The following is a 17006-nucleotide window of genomic DNA, read 5'->3' on the forward strand; positions in this document are numbered from 1 at the left end:
GTGAAATTTTCCTTCTGCGTGATAAATTCTTTCGTATCGAGAATCCTTTTTTTACTATCCCGCCGACCGACCAAGTAGCGCGATTTATCGCCGACTATGGATGATGTGACCTTTAGAATTCCGCAATAAAGACTGGCTACCGTTGCTGAAATAGGAACTTAATTTATTTATTAACAAATTCATTTACCCTAGGAGAAATAACATTGATTAACATTTGCGAAGTCATAATTCGGCAATTGCTGCTGTAAAAGAATCAAATATATTGTCTCATCTTAGATACTGACGCCACATAAATTCTTCTAAATATGAATCCAAGTGTTGGCGAGCCGCTTCCCTTTGTCTTTTGTTTCGACATTCGGGTGCAGCCTCGCTATAAATAATTTTATTTTCGATGGCCATTTTTTATACTTTTCCTCAGTATACAAAATTTTGTGCTCTGGTACGAAAATCACTGCTTTTTTTAAACCAAGTTGAATATGGCTAACATTTTAGAGGAAAAATTAATAATGAAGAGTACAAAAGAATGAACGTATAATGAATTTCAAACTAATAGAAAGTCAAAAGTTGCCAACACTTAGAAGAAAATAATTAAAGATAAATATTTAATGATGTTACGCGGTCGAAAGTGATCATGAAAATAAAGTTGTAACACATTATAAATATCACAAAAATATTCTGCTTTATTTTCTAATTGATTATAAGTTAAAATGTTAAACATTTTAGAGGAAAAAAGAATTATTGAATCTATGGTATCACGAAGACAACATAGCAATCAAAACAGTCTAAAAAAATGAAATTGTTTGCAAGTTATAAATCTGATTGTTATGCTTACCAAGCTTGGCGACCGACATACTTAAAGTACCCATTTTTACTAAAATGCATTATTTGACAGATGTTTTTGCGGACTTATTCTAGTACAACTCTGATATACGCCTTAATTTCACCAAATGTGGCGATTTGTGTTCTGCGCTGGTTTTTGGCGCGATTGCGTGTTGTATGGCAACCCTGTTGACGTTGAAAAATCGGTTGATCTTTACATTATGGTAACTTGGCGATTTTTTGGCGAAAATTTGGCAACCAACTCTCCTACAGCAACCCTCTATTTTTTTTTCCCCGCCGCCATTTTGTCTTCACGAAGTAAACACATGTTTCTTTTCTCTTTATCTACTGAACACTTCTTCCAACAATCTACTAGCCGAATTACACTTATGCTAGAAATTTTATCAAACAAAACTGCTTAATCATGACAAATATTCTATGCAAAATTGGGAAAAAGTGCACAATACCATACTCCTTACGCGTTTTTCAAAATAACTGGTTTTTCAAAATAACACATAAACCATGTACACGCCGACTTATTTTTACTTAAAAAAACATCCCAGAATTGCACAAAAATGGCATTGCGCACACTCTTCACTATATCCATGTACACTGCTTTTTTCTCATGAATTAGAAAAATTTCACGAAAATACATGACAATTTTCTCAATCTTTAAACCCGGTAAAGAGAACATATATGAAATTACCTGATCGCGAAAAAGTATTTACCCTTTCCAAATATGAACATTTCCACATATAAAATAAATAAAATATCCAAAAACTTTTACCTCTAAATCATCTATTATATTATAAACGTCACCAACGAATTCATACCGCAACCATTACAAATACTTAGTGTCAGATATTTAAATTATTTCCATGCACGTTTACTTCAACTAAAACGTATACCAAATTCCTACAAACATAAAATTCACAAAATAACTATCATTTAATTAAAATATCACTAAACCATGTACACGTCGACTTATTTTTACTTAAAAAAACATCCCAGAATTGCACAAAAATGGCATTGCGCACACTCTTCACTATATCCATGTACACTGCTTTTTTCTCATAAATTAGAAAAATTTCACGAAAATACATGACAATTTTCTCAGTCTTTAAACCCGGTAAAAAGAACATATATGAAATTACCTGATCGCGAAAAAGTATTTACCCTTTCCAAATATGAACATTTCCACATATAAAATAAATAAAATATCCAAAAACTTTTACCTCTAAATCATCTATTATATTATATAAACGTCACCAACGAATTCATACCGCAACCATTACAAATACTTAGTGTCAGATATTTAAATTATTTCCATGCACGTTTACTTCAACTAAAACGTATACCAAATTCCTACAAACATAAAATTCACAAAATAACTATCATTTCATTAAAATATAATTAAATTCAAAAACACTACTTAAAATATAAATGAGCACATACATTAAATTAATAAAAATTACCGTATAATCCTAATTACTTTAAACTAAATCATTGCTAATAACAATTTTCCCAATAATACCAAATTCCTTTCCACCTTACATTTAGAACAATGCATAAAAATAATATCCTCAAATAATTAAAAATACTAACTTACCTAATCTTCTTCAGAATCTTGATTACGTGTCCGATAAACTTTTCTTCTTTCTGTTTCAGCATCTTTAAAATCATACTTATATTTCACAGAAAGGTACCAGGTAAAATAAATAACTTAATAAAACATCTTTATTTCTATCTCGCACAACCTTAAACAAACATTTATTACTACCCTTTTCAATACCACTAAATACCCATTTCGAATTCACTTTAGTTACGGCCATGGGATCCAAAAATTAACCAACACTGTTTCACACAACACAGAATAAAGCCAAATACAAAATTTCCAGATTTTTTCCCGATTTCCCCCCCCCCTTTTCCGATTAAAGAACCGTAATTCGTCCATTAATATCACATGACATATCCCATGATCTCTCATTTCCCTCACACAAAATAATGCGTAATCGGAACTGAGTACTGCTCACATTATTACCGAAGTCCCAGGTAGTAACCTTTATCGCCTCCAAAATGTCGCCAAACTACCAGTTACCATATTGTAAAGATCAACCGAAAAATCTTTCGCTGAGTTCGTTGGTTCCCGCCATGCTTTGTGTCTGAGAAGGTAGGGGGGAAAGATTTAATGGTGAAAGTTGTTGAATTGAAGTTCGGCATAAGGAAATATCGTCGTGGCCATCCTGTTGAAGGGCAATGGGTATTTGGAGTTGTGGAAAGAAGGTATGGGAGATTATTTTTAGTGGCTGTGCATGATAGAAGTAGGGATTTGTGATTATTTGTTATTTTATTTATTTGTGAACCATAGTATGAATTTTCTGGATAGTGTGTCTGGCTGTCATATAAATACGATAGTGATTACGTGGCGGCATGTTAAAGGTGGTATGAAATTGGTATTTCTGCTGTTCGAAAAAGCATTTGCAGTGTTTAAGTGCATTTTATTTTATTCTTGTTCTTATTTCGTAGAATGTTATGTTCATTGTTTTTTTAGTATGAATATCTGTCGTTATTGTTTTTTTTTTTTTTTTTTTTTTTTTTTGAATTTTTGAAATTTATTTTAGTTATTCTGTTGATTAGTGCGTACCGTCTAAATTGCGCAATTCGTAGATGTTTTTTAAAATTGAAACAGAATGCTGTGTACATGGTATTCTTTGAAATTTATTGTTGTTATGTTAATTTATTAAAGCGAGGTGTGCGTAGTTCGTAAATTTGTTCGTTACCTAGATGGTGCCATTCGTAGATGTTTTTTTAAGTTAAAACATATCGCTGTGTACATGGACTCTTGTCAAATAATTTTGGTTAGAAACTTCACGGTTTTGCTATCTAAATTTTTTGTTTTTGTTTCGGATTTTTAGCTTAAATTGTGTGTTCAGAATGTGGTTTTTGCATTCGCGAAAACCGTGTTTTTGGAGACATTTTAGGCTTAAAGTTCGAAATGTAGACAATAAATTTAGATAGCAATATGGCAGCGTGGAGTTTCTCGCCAAAAATATTTGGCGAGAAATTTGGCGGCTTGAGGGCGCATATCAGAGTAGTTCCCCTATTCTGATTTATTTTAAAAATAAAACAAGTGATCTCCGGTCAGTCCTTCGAGAGATATCATTTGCTCAATCTTTCTAAAATGCCCTATATCACTATTCATTAGGTAATCACAAACATTTAAGATTGGAACGGCTTGAATGGAATGAGCGTAATTGCGCTTCAGTTGTTGCGAATCCATGTTTTAATTATGACGTAAATAAAAGTGCGGCTGTCTTGATAAAATTTTAAGTTCCCATAGTTTAGAATTTGGCAACGTCAGAAAAATGTAATTGTTGTTATGTTTCTAAGTTTACGAAATATTTAATCAGGTAAGACTGTTTTCCTGAACATACATATTGGGAATAAATATATTTTTTATATAATATACGCCGTTTTATTGATCCAGTTCTAAAATCAGTGATGTATAATAGTAAATGAAGATATTTCGTTACTCTGCTTATTTTAGGTAGGTATCAAGTATTGCTGACATACAACTTCAAACGTTTTGACCAGTATATTAATAATGGTACCAGATTAACATTTACTTTCAAAACTAAGATGCACTATACATAAAGTGCATCATCGAACAGAGGCGGAAATACAAAATGAAAAATCATGAGTACACTAAGTAATATTAAAAGTCCTTTCAGCAGAAATGATGATGAGGGTAAAATACCGCAGTTGAATCGAATTAAACTAAAACGTTGCTAATTTATTAAAAGTTGCTAATTTAATTAAAAGTTAATACACTAAAAATCAAAACTGACGTTTGCTTATTTTACTTCACGCTATGTCAGAATCAAACAGTGTTGATCGCGTGCATATTCTAAAAATTTGAAAACATTTTTGCCAGCCCATAAAACGAATGTTGCCAATTAACCAAAGTATTCATTCATAATTACTTCTTTCATCATAAGTTGTATAAGAAAATATAATTCCTGAAATGTCCAATTTTCTGAGACATTTCACATATATGGTTTTTGCACGTTTTCTCTGCCACAATATATAAACACTCAAGTGACTTTTAACATTTACCAGCTCGAAAAGTAAGCATATTTTACGATTTTAAAATGTAATATTACCAACGAAGATATTAAATTTGCAATTTATATACGCAAAAGAAAATACATTGCATAATTTTCTGGCGCAAAGAATGTCACGTGTAAAAAGGAGCAAATGCAGAAAGTTAAACATTTATTTAATCCTTGCATAACTATTTTTTCCCTCCATTTTAAACACAAAATTATTTATTACCTAATTGCAGTTCCTTTAATAAAATTTTCCAGCCTACATCTTTAGACAAGCTTAACTTTCATATGCCAATACTTTTTTTTCAAATTTCCATATTCACCGCTAGTAAGTATTATTACTCATTCCTGCATGCTGGATTAAATTTCGTTTATTTTATACAATCTTGTTGCACACAATGTACTATTTTCCTTCATAGGAAGTTTACAAGTGTTACTGTTATTTAATGCGTAATAATGTATCTTTTAATTTTAGCTCGATAACCTACTAGTTTTCATTTCTTGTCTCTGCTTACAAGACAAACGATCCACTTAAAACCTATAGCATCTTCTACTGTCGACGAGTGTTTGCACACGTCTAACTTTTCTACATTAGATGTCGCGTAATGGGATCGCTGTTTATCATTTGAATATTGTTATCGAATTGCGGCAGTCTTGTCCTTTTGTATACGAAAACGTGGAAAATGCATCGCTTATCGTGATTAACAATTCTATTAATATTATCAATGTATTATCGAACTTCTTTTACTTATATAAAATCACCAGATAAGAGATAAAGTCGCTAAATATGGTCAAAAGAGGTTTAAAAAAATGGCTGAGTGTCAGAAAGATGTCGCCAAGTAAGTTATTAAAGTTATTATGTGTCTAAATAGTTTGTTTTCGATTTTATTCAACTATTTAAAATTAAGCAAAAAAGCAGCTTTGCTTTGGCTTAGATTTTGGTTAACTCACTGGAGTTAAAGGATGATCAGACATAGATTTCTCTTTTTCAGGAGCCAAAAAAAAAAAAAAAAATTGCACAGACTTCCCCCCTCCCCCTTGCTCCTGAAAAAAATGAAAAGTTTCCTTGAAAACTTCTACGCCAAACTACAGTTACTCTTTTGACTAACTTTAAATTTTATATGTGTGTTTTTTTTTCCCGGTGTATGAGGAATGCTCTCTGAGTGTTAAGATTAGGGCTATAGATAGTATCAGTCAAGTAATTTCAAAAATGCTCTAAACAGTTCATAAATAAATTATTGCGTCAATGATATTATGAACATTTCATAAAAAAATTTTGCATTTGCATAATTGAAATTATGTGAAAGTACTTATTTATCTATTTCTTGCTGTATTTATATTAAATTTTAAATTCCCTTGCTATTTTGAAAAATATTTTTTCTCATCATGTAAGGTTTAGCATTCGGTTAATGTTATTAAAATAGCCGGGGACAGAAGTCAAGGACGGAAGTGAGATAACCGGGGACATTAATCGAAATAAAGCAATAACAAGCCAGCTAAAATATTTAACAAAAAAATTATGGACATTAATTAAAACTGTTTCCAAAATTAAGGGTTAATCTTTAGATTATGGTAACTTGGCGATTTTTTGGCGAAAATTTGGCGACCGACCCTGCTACAGCAACCTACTACTTTTTGTTTGGACGCCATTTTGTTTTCACGAAATAAAGGCATTTTTTTTTTTTTTTTAACAATCTGCTAGCCGAATTACGCTTATGTTAGAACTTTTATGGAGCAAAAGTACTTAATCATGAGGAAGATTAGGTGCAAAATTGGGAGAAAGTGCAGAATCGCAAACTGCTTGCCGCCTTTTTAAGAATTGCACATACACGGCATCCATGTACACGTCGACCTATTTTCACTTAAAAAAAACATCTCAGAATTGCACAAAAATGATATTGCGCACACTCTTGACTTTATCCATGTACACTGCTAAAGTCCTAGCTAGTAACCTTTATCGCCTTACCAAAATGTCGCCAATCTACCTGTTACCATATACCAAAGATTAGCCAAATTAAGCTTCCTCGGGGACTTGCATAGATTATGATACCATTTTTTAATTCTGATGACAGATTTTCAGAACTTGAATGAAAAAAAAATGGTTATCTCAGAAAAAGCTCCCACGGAAACTTAATGTTAAAATTAATAATTTAAACGAACTCTAGATTCTGTGTCATCTCTCATCTAGACTATGAATTAATTAAAACGCTGTAGGTCGTGGAAAATACACACAGGGGAGCTACTGACTATTAATTGCTGAATTAATAGGATCTGACGTCTGCTGCAACGTTCTAAATAACCAACTACATTTTTATGTTTCTAGATTGCAGGTGAATCGAAGAGAAGGAATGAACTTACTAGAACTTAAAATTTAAACTATATAATTGAATAATTAAATGAGGAGGAAAGGGAATATGAGAGTTCCCTTTTTGTCTTCAAAATTTGACATAAATAACCGCATAAAGTTTCTGCAAAGATTTTGATTTTAAAGCTCTCTAGAATATTTGAACTCGCAGTTAAATTTAGAGATTTATTTTTAAAGATAGAATGCAACATTAATTTTAAAACTTCTATTAGAAACAAGCTCTTTTTTCATATATGTGTTAACGAAATAGGAAACTAATGTATTTAATCAAACACCATGATGCAAAGGAGCGATTTTAAAAGGCAAAAGTTACCTAGCAAATTTTTAGTTCAACGACGTTTTTTGGAAAGATTGCTGAACTATCGACGTTTCTCATAAAACATGCTTTAGCAATTTGTTTAATTTTTACATGATGATTACACGATACAATGAAAACATATTTTACACTGTTGTTCTTCCCCTGTACACATCAGAGTGTACAACAGAGAATTCTAAAACCTCAGCATTGCGAGCTATCTACCAAACGCATGTCATCATGGTTCTATTTAGCAATTTTGCAGCAAAATATTGATATTCCTGCAGAAATGTTACTCCGGTTTTTTCCACAGCTAACAAATTCCTTAAGCACACATTTTAAAATTGACTTTAGGCCAAAAAAAAAAAACCCAGTTGTCTATAAAAATATTTGCAACTTAAAATACATTGAAAAGGACACTTACAAAAACGGCGACGTTGCTTGACTGAAAGAATTTCGTGAGCAGGGTTGCTTGACGTATTGTTATGCGCGTGGTTGCCAGAGTTTGGCACAGTCTGAAAATCTGGCGACTTCTACTAACATGTGTGTGTGTGTGTGTGTGTGATTATGGCAAAGCCTCGAGAGCTATCTGCCTAAGAGGAGGGATGCCTTAGTGCAGAACTTTCTAAGGGAAACTGGCTCGTATACACGTTACACATGGGGAAAACTACGAAAACGCCCATGCAGCCAGCCCGTTCGCGGGATTCGAACCTCGGACCGAACTAGTGTTCAGCGACTTTACCGCTCCGCCGCTGGTGGGCACTTCTACTAACATGGTAATATTAATACGTAACTACCCTAAATAGTAAATATTTGACTATAGAGATGAAATTTCTATATTTTTTGTAAATAAGCTGAAAGTTTAATTAACTACCTCTTCGGTATTTTCTAGTTATCCGCATCCCCATGAAATTTCGCCAAAAAATATTTATATGGCAATCCAGGTAAGAGTTTGAATACACGTTGCAGTTTGAAATTCAATGGTCATTTTTATGATTAGTATTTCATTTGATTAGTATTTCATTTTCATTTGATTTCATTTTTCATTTGATTAGTGTGTCCTTTTTTATGATTAGTATTTCATTTTTATGATTAGTATTTTAGTCATTTTTTACGATTAGTATTTCATTTGCATTGAGTGTGTTTGTTTTTGCCGTAACGAATCGTAAAGGGACTGTATAATTTGCTGGAAGTATTGCCTTTCTATAGAAATATGCTGTTTTGCAAACAACAGAGAGTGCAAAAATTGGCATTCTCTGAAGTTTATACTTTTTAAACGACCTTAAAATTAGGGAAATTCATTCTGAAAATTTTGCAAAGTGCTAGAGGGTGATTTGCAAAGTGATTTGCCAGCAAAGTGATAGAGGGATTATCCCCCAATGCAATTATCGATATATGTTATTACATTAGAGAAACGTGCGTGTCTTCTATGAGAAAAGAAAGGTAAAAAGCAGACGCATGATTGAAACAGACGTCAGGTACTCAAACAAATATTATTGTACAAATCCACAAATGAATTCGTAAATGCTGTCCATTCCCAGCGAAAAGTCGCCAATCAGTTCCAGGCTTTTTGGTAGGGGAAAGTCAAAGTCAGTCATTCGATAGTCAGACGGTACCGAAACTTCTCATAGTTAATCTTATTGGCCTTTTTGTATTCATTATTTTCTCACTAAGCGTTAAGTGGCTCAGTATAAGAAAGGTTAGTAATTCGTCTTAGCGTTAGATTAGACTTTTAGAGACCTTAAACATTTAAAAGCTTTTGGACCTCCCCCCCCCATGCATTTAGCCTGTGTCCCCCCAATCCTTCTGCTCGATCTCCCTGTAATTGCACCATACATTCTATATTAAATCTTTCAATTCAAAATTTTATACTTCCGTACTGTCCCATGGGCTGTGAAACAGTCAACATACAGAGCAACTTAACGCCAGTTATAAATAAGCATTATATAACAGCACACCCATAACAAGTGTGCTTTTGTTTGATTCAATTCCGACTGGTTGTTGGTAAGCCACGTTGTTTGTTGAACAAGGACATAAATTACCTGTTATCGTTGCATCCTTTCTTGCATTTTCGAAAGCAGTTATGAAAATTTGGAACTACCTTCTGCACAATATCAAGCAGTGGGTTAGTTCAAAGTTAAGGATTTAGCATCGAGCAGCTGATTATGACCGATAAAACAGCAATAAATTGGAGCAGTTTACCTGCGGGAAGTTTGTACTCATACCATTCTAATTAAAGCATCCAGTAAAATCTTCAGAAATAGTAGAATCAATTTTAGGAAACGCTAAAATGAAGCCAGCCTACTGATTGTTATTAAATAAAGAAAATCAGTTCCTTCAGAATTTCCCAAGGAAATCTGGATCAACTTTTGGCGGGATCTCTGCGACTTTCATAGTTGGCTTTTAACCAATTTCACGGTCGGGTTTCAGGACAATACGTAAGTATCCAGCTTTTGAGGTGATCCTTTTTCTTTGAGTCATGATGCCCTTTTTTTGCAGTGTCTCCTCTCCTTGTTGCTTTCCCTCTCCATATGTTTATTATGTTTAATGGTTAATGCATATCTATGTACTAGGTTAAATTATTGCGTCTGAGTAAATTAAATGGATACATTCCTGTACTTTTGCATTATAAAATGGACATATTACTTTCTTTCAAGTTAGTAAGCTCTCCTTGGAGGCATTCTTTCCTTTAGATAAGAGCTACTGATATACTTAAAATTTGTGTTTACACTATCATAGCATTTGCCTCATAACACTGCTATTTACTTAATTTTGCAAAATAATCCACCAAATAACAGTGGATTGCTGATAATTTTTCTTCACAGATAGACTCCTAATGTGACAAGCGTTCGAGTTTCATGTTTTCTCAAATTGCTATATATTAAAATCAACACGAATTAGTTTCCTTCAGAGTCATACATGAAGGCGCATTTTCTTAACCATGTTACCTAACGCATTTTGAGGAAGTTAAATAATCTAATTTAATATATGGTGTAAGCTCATCAGTAACTAGTCTCTTTCTTTGCTACAAATCATCTCTTTTAAAGATAAAATACTTGTAGAAACGGGTACTTACATATTACCCGTCGACTGTGAAAGATGGCTACCATCGAACCATGAAAGTTGACGCAAATCCTGCCAAAATTGCGCCAATCGTTCCTGCTGAATCTGAAGAAGCTGACACGGCCTTGCCCTCTAAGCGTGAAGCCTTGCCCTCTAAGCGTGAAGCCTTGCCCTCTAAGCCGTATATATACTGCCTAGTAGAATATTTTGTGTGCTATCTGTAAGAACGTATATATACGTGCATATTAAAATACGTCAAAGAAATTAAGGCAATATATCAAAAGAAACCAAATCCAGGTATGAAATACCAGGAAAATTTTTTTACATTTAAATCAAAAAAATTATTTTTTCTCATATTAGTTTTTGGAAATTTGTGCTTTCTTAGAGAAAACCCTGGCCGCTCAGAGGGTTAACAGACAATGAGTATTCGATCTGCTGCGTTTTTCTCTGCGTTAGTAAACTTTCAATGATCTCCATTACTTTCTTAGGCCTTCGGATTTTATCGAAAGTTCTCTTTCAAACTTAGTTTCTTAGGTACAAACCTACAGCAGGTAATTAATTGTTCTAATATATTACTGCTTTGTTGACTATATCGTGTTCATTAATATACATTTTTTTAATATAAAATCCTGTAACTTTGAACATATACCATTGTTTACTGTTTTGTAGAAGGCAAGTTCAAAATTTTAATCTTTTTTTTTTTTTTTTTTCAAAAATACAAGAAAAAATACAGTAATAACAAATAAATTATATTCTTGTTCACGAAAACAAAGTGTAGATTATCAAAAATCAGTCGTGGTTACAATGGATGAAAACAAGATGCTACGAGCGTGTTGTTTCGTCATGATTATCCATAACTGGCGCTAAATCGCGCTGCTTGACCACAGTTTCACGTCTACGGGATAATAAAGTGAGTACCTAAAAATATTACCAGAATTCTTTCTTTTTGCTAGAATATCAGTAAAATTAAAGGATAAAACATAATCAGTTTCAAAGTGCTAACTTATTTTCGGTTTACCTATCTGTTTTTTTTTTTTTTTTTTTTTTTTTTCTTGTTGTTCTAAATCAATTATGATTATTAAAATTTTGGTTTTGATGAGATTTTCTTGAGAAACTAAGAGTTTGTTTTCTTCTCCATAAGGCCGTTGACAAACCTGAAAAAGGTCAATAAAATATTATGAACGGATGCAGTCCGAGACTATGTGACCATCACTGTGCTCAGGTGTGTTACCAATATGTCTGTCCCTGCGATTATGCTCCTAGTTTCACACCAAATCCCACAGAGCAGAGAGTATGCTGTCAGTGGGAATACTTCTATCCCGAAAGGTAAGAAGAAACACATTGTGATTATTTTTAACATATTTCTCAGGCAACTTTCTCATAATGGAAGAAGGAAATTCTTTCGAAAAACGTTATGTAATGACCTCGATACTCGAATCCAAAGCACTGTGGCGGCGATTGCTTACCGTGCTCGGCAAAAATTGTTTTTAGATCTTGGAGGTATCGTGGGGCATCTGTAATTAGTATATCTAATTTATAATTAAGATCGGCCATTCGCCGGAATTCAAACCCAGGTTAAACTACGAGTATTCAATGACTTAACGCTCGTCTGCTGGGCAGATAAAATATTTAAAATTATTGGAGGTACTAAAGCAACCAAAATCAGTGTAATGTTCATAAATTTAGTTTCGAAGATGTAAATGTAGAAACTTCTTCAACTGCAGGAGTGCAGATGATGAAAGAGAAGCCTGTATTCAGGCGTTAACACTAAGAGGAAGGACGTAAAGCTACTAGAACGATCTATTGATAAAAAAAGAAAATAAATAATAAATAATTTCCTTAAAAGCTGAGGGTAAATACTGATTTGGATTGGGATTGTTAACTAAAACTAAAAATTTTCTATGAATGTGAAACGCCTCTAAAAAATCTAAATCGCCAACAGAAGAAATTTTTAAATAATTTTGGCTGCAAAAAATGTAAAATGCGATTTTTTGACCAGCAATACTGGGTATCAGAGGATATATATGTTTCTGTTTTCCTAACATATGCCATGTTCCTTAATCTGAAATTTTAAGTTGCATTTAATATACATTGATTAGACTTCGGGTTTCATCAATGTATATTAAATGTGACTGACTCTGAAAGAATGTCTGTATGATGCTAACGGATTTTAATTTTATTAAAACAACTTTACTTCAAATATACTTCATCTCACATGTACTAAAACCTCTGGAAATATACCATTAGTTCTTATTTAAATAGCAACAGTAATTTCACGCAAGATTTGATTGCTTAATACCAGAAACATTTTTGCTGCCCATTTTGTTTGTTGATCACCGGAGGACCTACTTAGCTGGGCAAGAATTTGAATCCCGTGTAGAAAATGAGGACTTACAAGTGTGGTATCTAAAAAGAATAGAAGCATTTTAAAGCCTTTCAGTAAAAAACTGCACTCTAGAAATTTGTGCAATGGAACTGCAAAGCTGCGCAAAAATCGTACTGTCAACTGGAGTTGAATGATTCGCTCCGGAAATGATTCAAAGAACCAATTCACATTACTCGGCTAATGATCAAGTGGCCTCTCCAGTGTATGGAATGGTTGCATTTTTACAGTTCATGGAAAGATCTTGTTGGAATCGTGCCAGAGAGTTCGATAATCATTTTCAAGGAGAAAAGAATCTTTTCCTCTCATGTTAAATTTGAACTTATTTTTTATCATTTACCAGCGTTTTTGAAAATGATTTTATTCTTATTTCTGTGTGGAACGGAGCTTTCAGCGAATCTCAAAACTACAGTTAAAAGAAAAGTTAAGTTCAGGGAATTAGTATTTAAATGATTCTTCCATCTACTTCCTGTTTGATTATTTTACCTCTTCTCTCCATTCTCGCTAACAATTTCCGATCCCAATGCTCATTCTTTTTGTTCTTTGCTCCATCCTTGCTAATCGCTCTTGATTCACTCCTCGTTCCCGATATTTTTTATCAATAAAATCACATGGAAAGACATGGAGTGGATGCACAGACCTCCATGTTTTCCCACTTGGAACGGTGAATGTTATAGAAATTAGCATATGTATAAAACGAATAAATCGGATGTGTCAGATTGGTGATCAAGAGGAAGATTGAAAGCAGCTATTCATCTTCCTAAAGCATTCGAAACATGTTCGATAAGATTTAAGTCCGGTGATCGAGCTGGTCACTCCATTGAATTGTTTGCTGCTGAAAATAATCATCCACGATGCGAGCCCTGTACGGTCTAGCGTTGTCGTCCTGTAGCAGGAAATTATCGCCTATTTCCCGGCATAAATGCGAACATAAGCATCAAGGATGTCATCCCTATAGGCCTGAATATTCACCGTTCCATGTGGAAAGACATGGAGGTCTGGAAATGACGTGCCCATTTCAGACGTTCGCTTCTTCTATGACGTAATGTGAGCGGCATACAAATGGCTGGTCGCCTCGCGTACAAACCTCCTTCGTGAAGCCTTCTACGCGCGTTTGACATTGACACCAACTTCTCAATGGCTCCAGCAAAGGAAGATGTGAGTTGATTCGGAGTTGAGGTTCTATTCCTTTGTGCGCATAACAACAAATATCGGTCATTAGCGCTCGTCGCAGCGGTTGGCCGTCCTTGGTTGAACCTCCTGGATACCGAATATGTGGTTAGAAGTTGTTACTAAAGCCTATGAACCCCAGAAGCACTCACATTTAGCCATCTGGACACTTCTGTTTGACTTTGTCTTCCCTCTAGACTCCCAATAGCTCTTCATCTCAGTTCTTCAAGCAAATGATGCCTGGAAATCATTGTTACAAACTGCCTATCTCATATTTTTTATCTCAGTATCACAGCAAAATTTCAAGGCTTGCTCTGAAACATGAATTTATGCTTTCATAACACTCTTAAATATAAGAAGCTAATTTACTAGCATTTAATAATAAAACTTTTCAAAGTTATGCATTACTATTTAATCTTTATCATCTTGAATTAGGTTTATTCATGTGATACTAATGTTCATTTTGTTTGTAGTGGAAGGAAGTATGAAGATACAAACCAAGACAGAGACAAGGACATTTTAACTCACTACTTCGGAGTCCATAGATACTGGAGAGACATCCATGATCCACTGAGATTCACAGGAGTGAATCACATCCCTCGATGGCTCCATACAGATCTCTCTTCCTTCGACGTGGACTATTCAAATATTTTGAAAGAGCGAGAGATTATGGGAGTACGGAATGTTGATCCTGGGTTCTATCAGTTCCGCAGCATAAGACCCTACAATAAAACAAATGAAAACTGGTTGCGACTTATACCTTCACCACCAAAGTTGGATACGCAGGAAACCTTACCACCAGGAAAAGTATCTGTTCAAGCTATGCGTTACGGACAGATGCCTTTTCTAAGCTAATTTCAAATAAAACATTATAATTCTGTATTGTATTATCGACTTTTCACATTTCTAATAACATTAATGATTAGTGACCAAACTCTGCGTAGTTAAGAGCTTATATAAATAGCACATATTTTAATTCTATCTATTTTTTTTATTCTTATTTAAGAACCGATGAAGGAAAATGAAAAGAAGTAACTTATAACTTAAACAGGAGAAAAACTTTATTTATTTTAAAGAAAGGTTTTCTTGTTTATGGTATTCATGACACCTTTGATAAGCTCAGAAAAATCTCAAATTAAGAATGAAGGAATAAAAAGGTTGTTTTAGAAAAAAAAAGCTAAAGTTTAATATAGTTCAAGAGGTTAAAGGGCAAAGAGGTTTTAAGAAAATCAGTTTTTGCAAGGAAAAAAGGAAACTGTTTTTTTATTTAAGAAAATAAAGGCTTTATTCGTAAAGCAAAATAAAAAATTAAAACCAAATTAAAAGGAAAACAGTAGTAAATAAAATCAATTTATCACACAACAAAAAATACGCGTTTTTTTTAATTACCCAATTTTAATTAAATGTACTATAAAGTAAAAAATAATATTCTAACATTGTGTTATGCTTTTCTATTATTTTCTCTGCTAACGAATCGGCTGATCCACATGAGAATATACTTATCAGCTAGTTACGCCACGCGGAAGATTCTAATTTACTCTGCTTATCAAGAACATGTCCCCAGGGACTGCCAAAGTTTGCTGCGTCATCGCGACCTAGTCTTTTGCAGTGAGATACTGAGCCAGTATAGTATACAGCACTTTTGCAGTGATATACTGAGCCAGTATAGTATACAACGTAGAGGAGAACAAATTTGTGTGGCGCTTATACATCGAAACAAGAAGCATAATGATAGCACTGAGCTTAATACCGATTAGATTGCTGCGGTTCTGCAATCCTATAGATGACTTCATAAGGTGACAGCTTAAAGCTATACACAAAAATGAGAAAATTCTCGTATATATGTATACAATAGTAAAAGATAAATGATACAATATGAAGGATACAGTAGAAAACATATAATGTAAAAGATACAACATAAAAGACACAATATGAAAGATACAATATAATTAAATACAAAAGAAAAGATACTATATAAACGGTATAATATAAAAGATATAAAACAGAAGAAAATTTAAAAGAAGTACTACAGTGCACATTTTCCGAAGTATATATACAATCCCAATTTTTTTTTTTTTTCCTTTTTTTCTTTTTCTTTTTGATTTTTTGATATAGTCGCAGATTTTCGAAGGAATACTGGATTAATGTTGTTCGCGTATGGATGCGAACAAGCAATGCGATTAAGAGGTTCCCCTTGAAGACAGTTTTCTTCCTTCCTAAACTCATTAGCTTTGTTTGCAATAGGAGCTTTTTTCCCGTCACAATGGTAATTATACAGATCCTGAAACCGAATAAGCCTACTGCAACTTATCGTCCGATGAGCCTGCTATCTGAAGCAAGTAAAATCGTCGAGGTTGCAGTTCTACCTAGAATAAACTCTCTTATCGAAGAAACAATCTGATAATTCAGCATTAGTTTGGTTTTCTCCGCTGCCTTTCCACCACACATCAGCTCTACCAAGTGGCTGAACATATTGCTGAATGCCTTCAACAGGAAAGTTGATAGCGGGACTCTTCTTGGATACAGACAAAGCTTTAAATAGGATCCGGCCGGACGGCCTCATTCACAAATTACTTACCCTGCGTTTACTAGGAAACACGATGAACACCTTTAACTCCTAACAGATAGAAGCTTCGTCGTTCGCATCTCATAGCTCCTACCACTGTGTTATCCTATCCAGTGTACCCCAGGGATCGCTCCTGGAACCCACGCTTTTCAATTTGTACTGGAAAACATTTCGCAAAAACCAACACCGCACTAGTACTTTATGCTGATGACACACTGAGATCCTCTCACAAAATG

At 33.8% G+C, this 17006-nt stretch overlaps 1 protein-coding gene across 2 annotated transcripts; it reads left to right on the forward strand.

The window, feature by feature from the left end:
- Positions 1-2970: 2970 nt before the first annotated feature.
- On the forward strand, positions 2971-15083 carry LOC118191380 (uncharacterized). Of its 2 annotated transcripts, none has more exons than XM_035362182.2 (3): positions 2971-3102; positions 11793-11977; positions 14678-15083. In XM_035362182.2, exons 2-3 carry the CDS (start codon positions 11829-11831, stop codon positions 15057-15059), a joined length of 531 nt encoding a protein of 176 aa, XP_035218073.1. In that variant the 5' UTR covers positions 2971-3102; positions 11793-11828; the 3' UTR covers positions 15060-15083. The 2 variants fall into 2 exon arrangements, with proteins under 2 accessions (XP_035218073.1, XP_085679054.1); XM_085822928.1 differs by lacking the exon at positions 2971-3102 and adding an exon at positions 5120-5256.
- The last annotated feature ends 1923 nt before the right edge of the window (positions 15084-17006 follow it).

The sequence above is a fragment of the Stegodyphus dumicola genome, chromosome 8 (assembly GCF_044657685.1).
Source record: "Stegodyphus dumicola isolate Sdum_Otavi_A_Nest chromosome 8, ASM4465768v1".
NCBI classification, from domain to species: Eukaryota; Metazoa; Arthropoda; class Arachnida; order Araneae; family Eresidae; genus Stegodyphus; species Stegodyphus dumicola.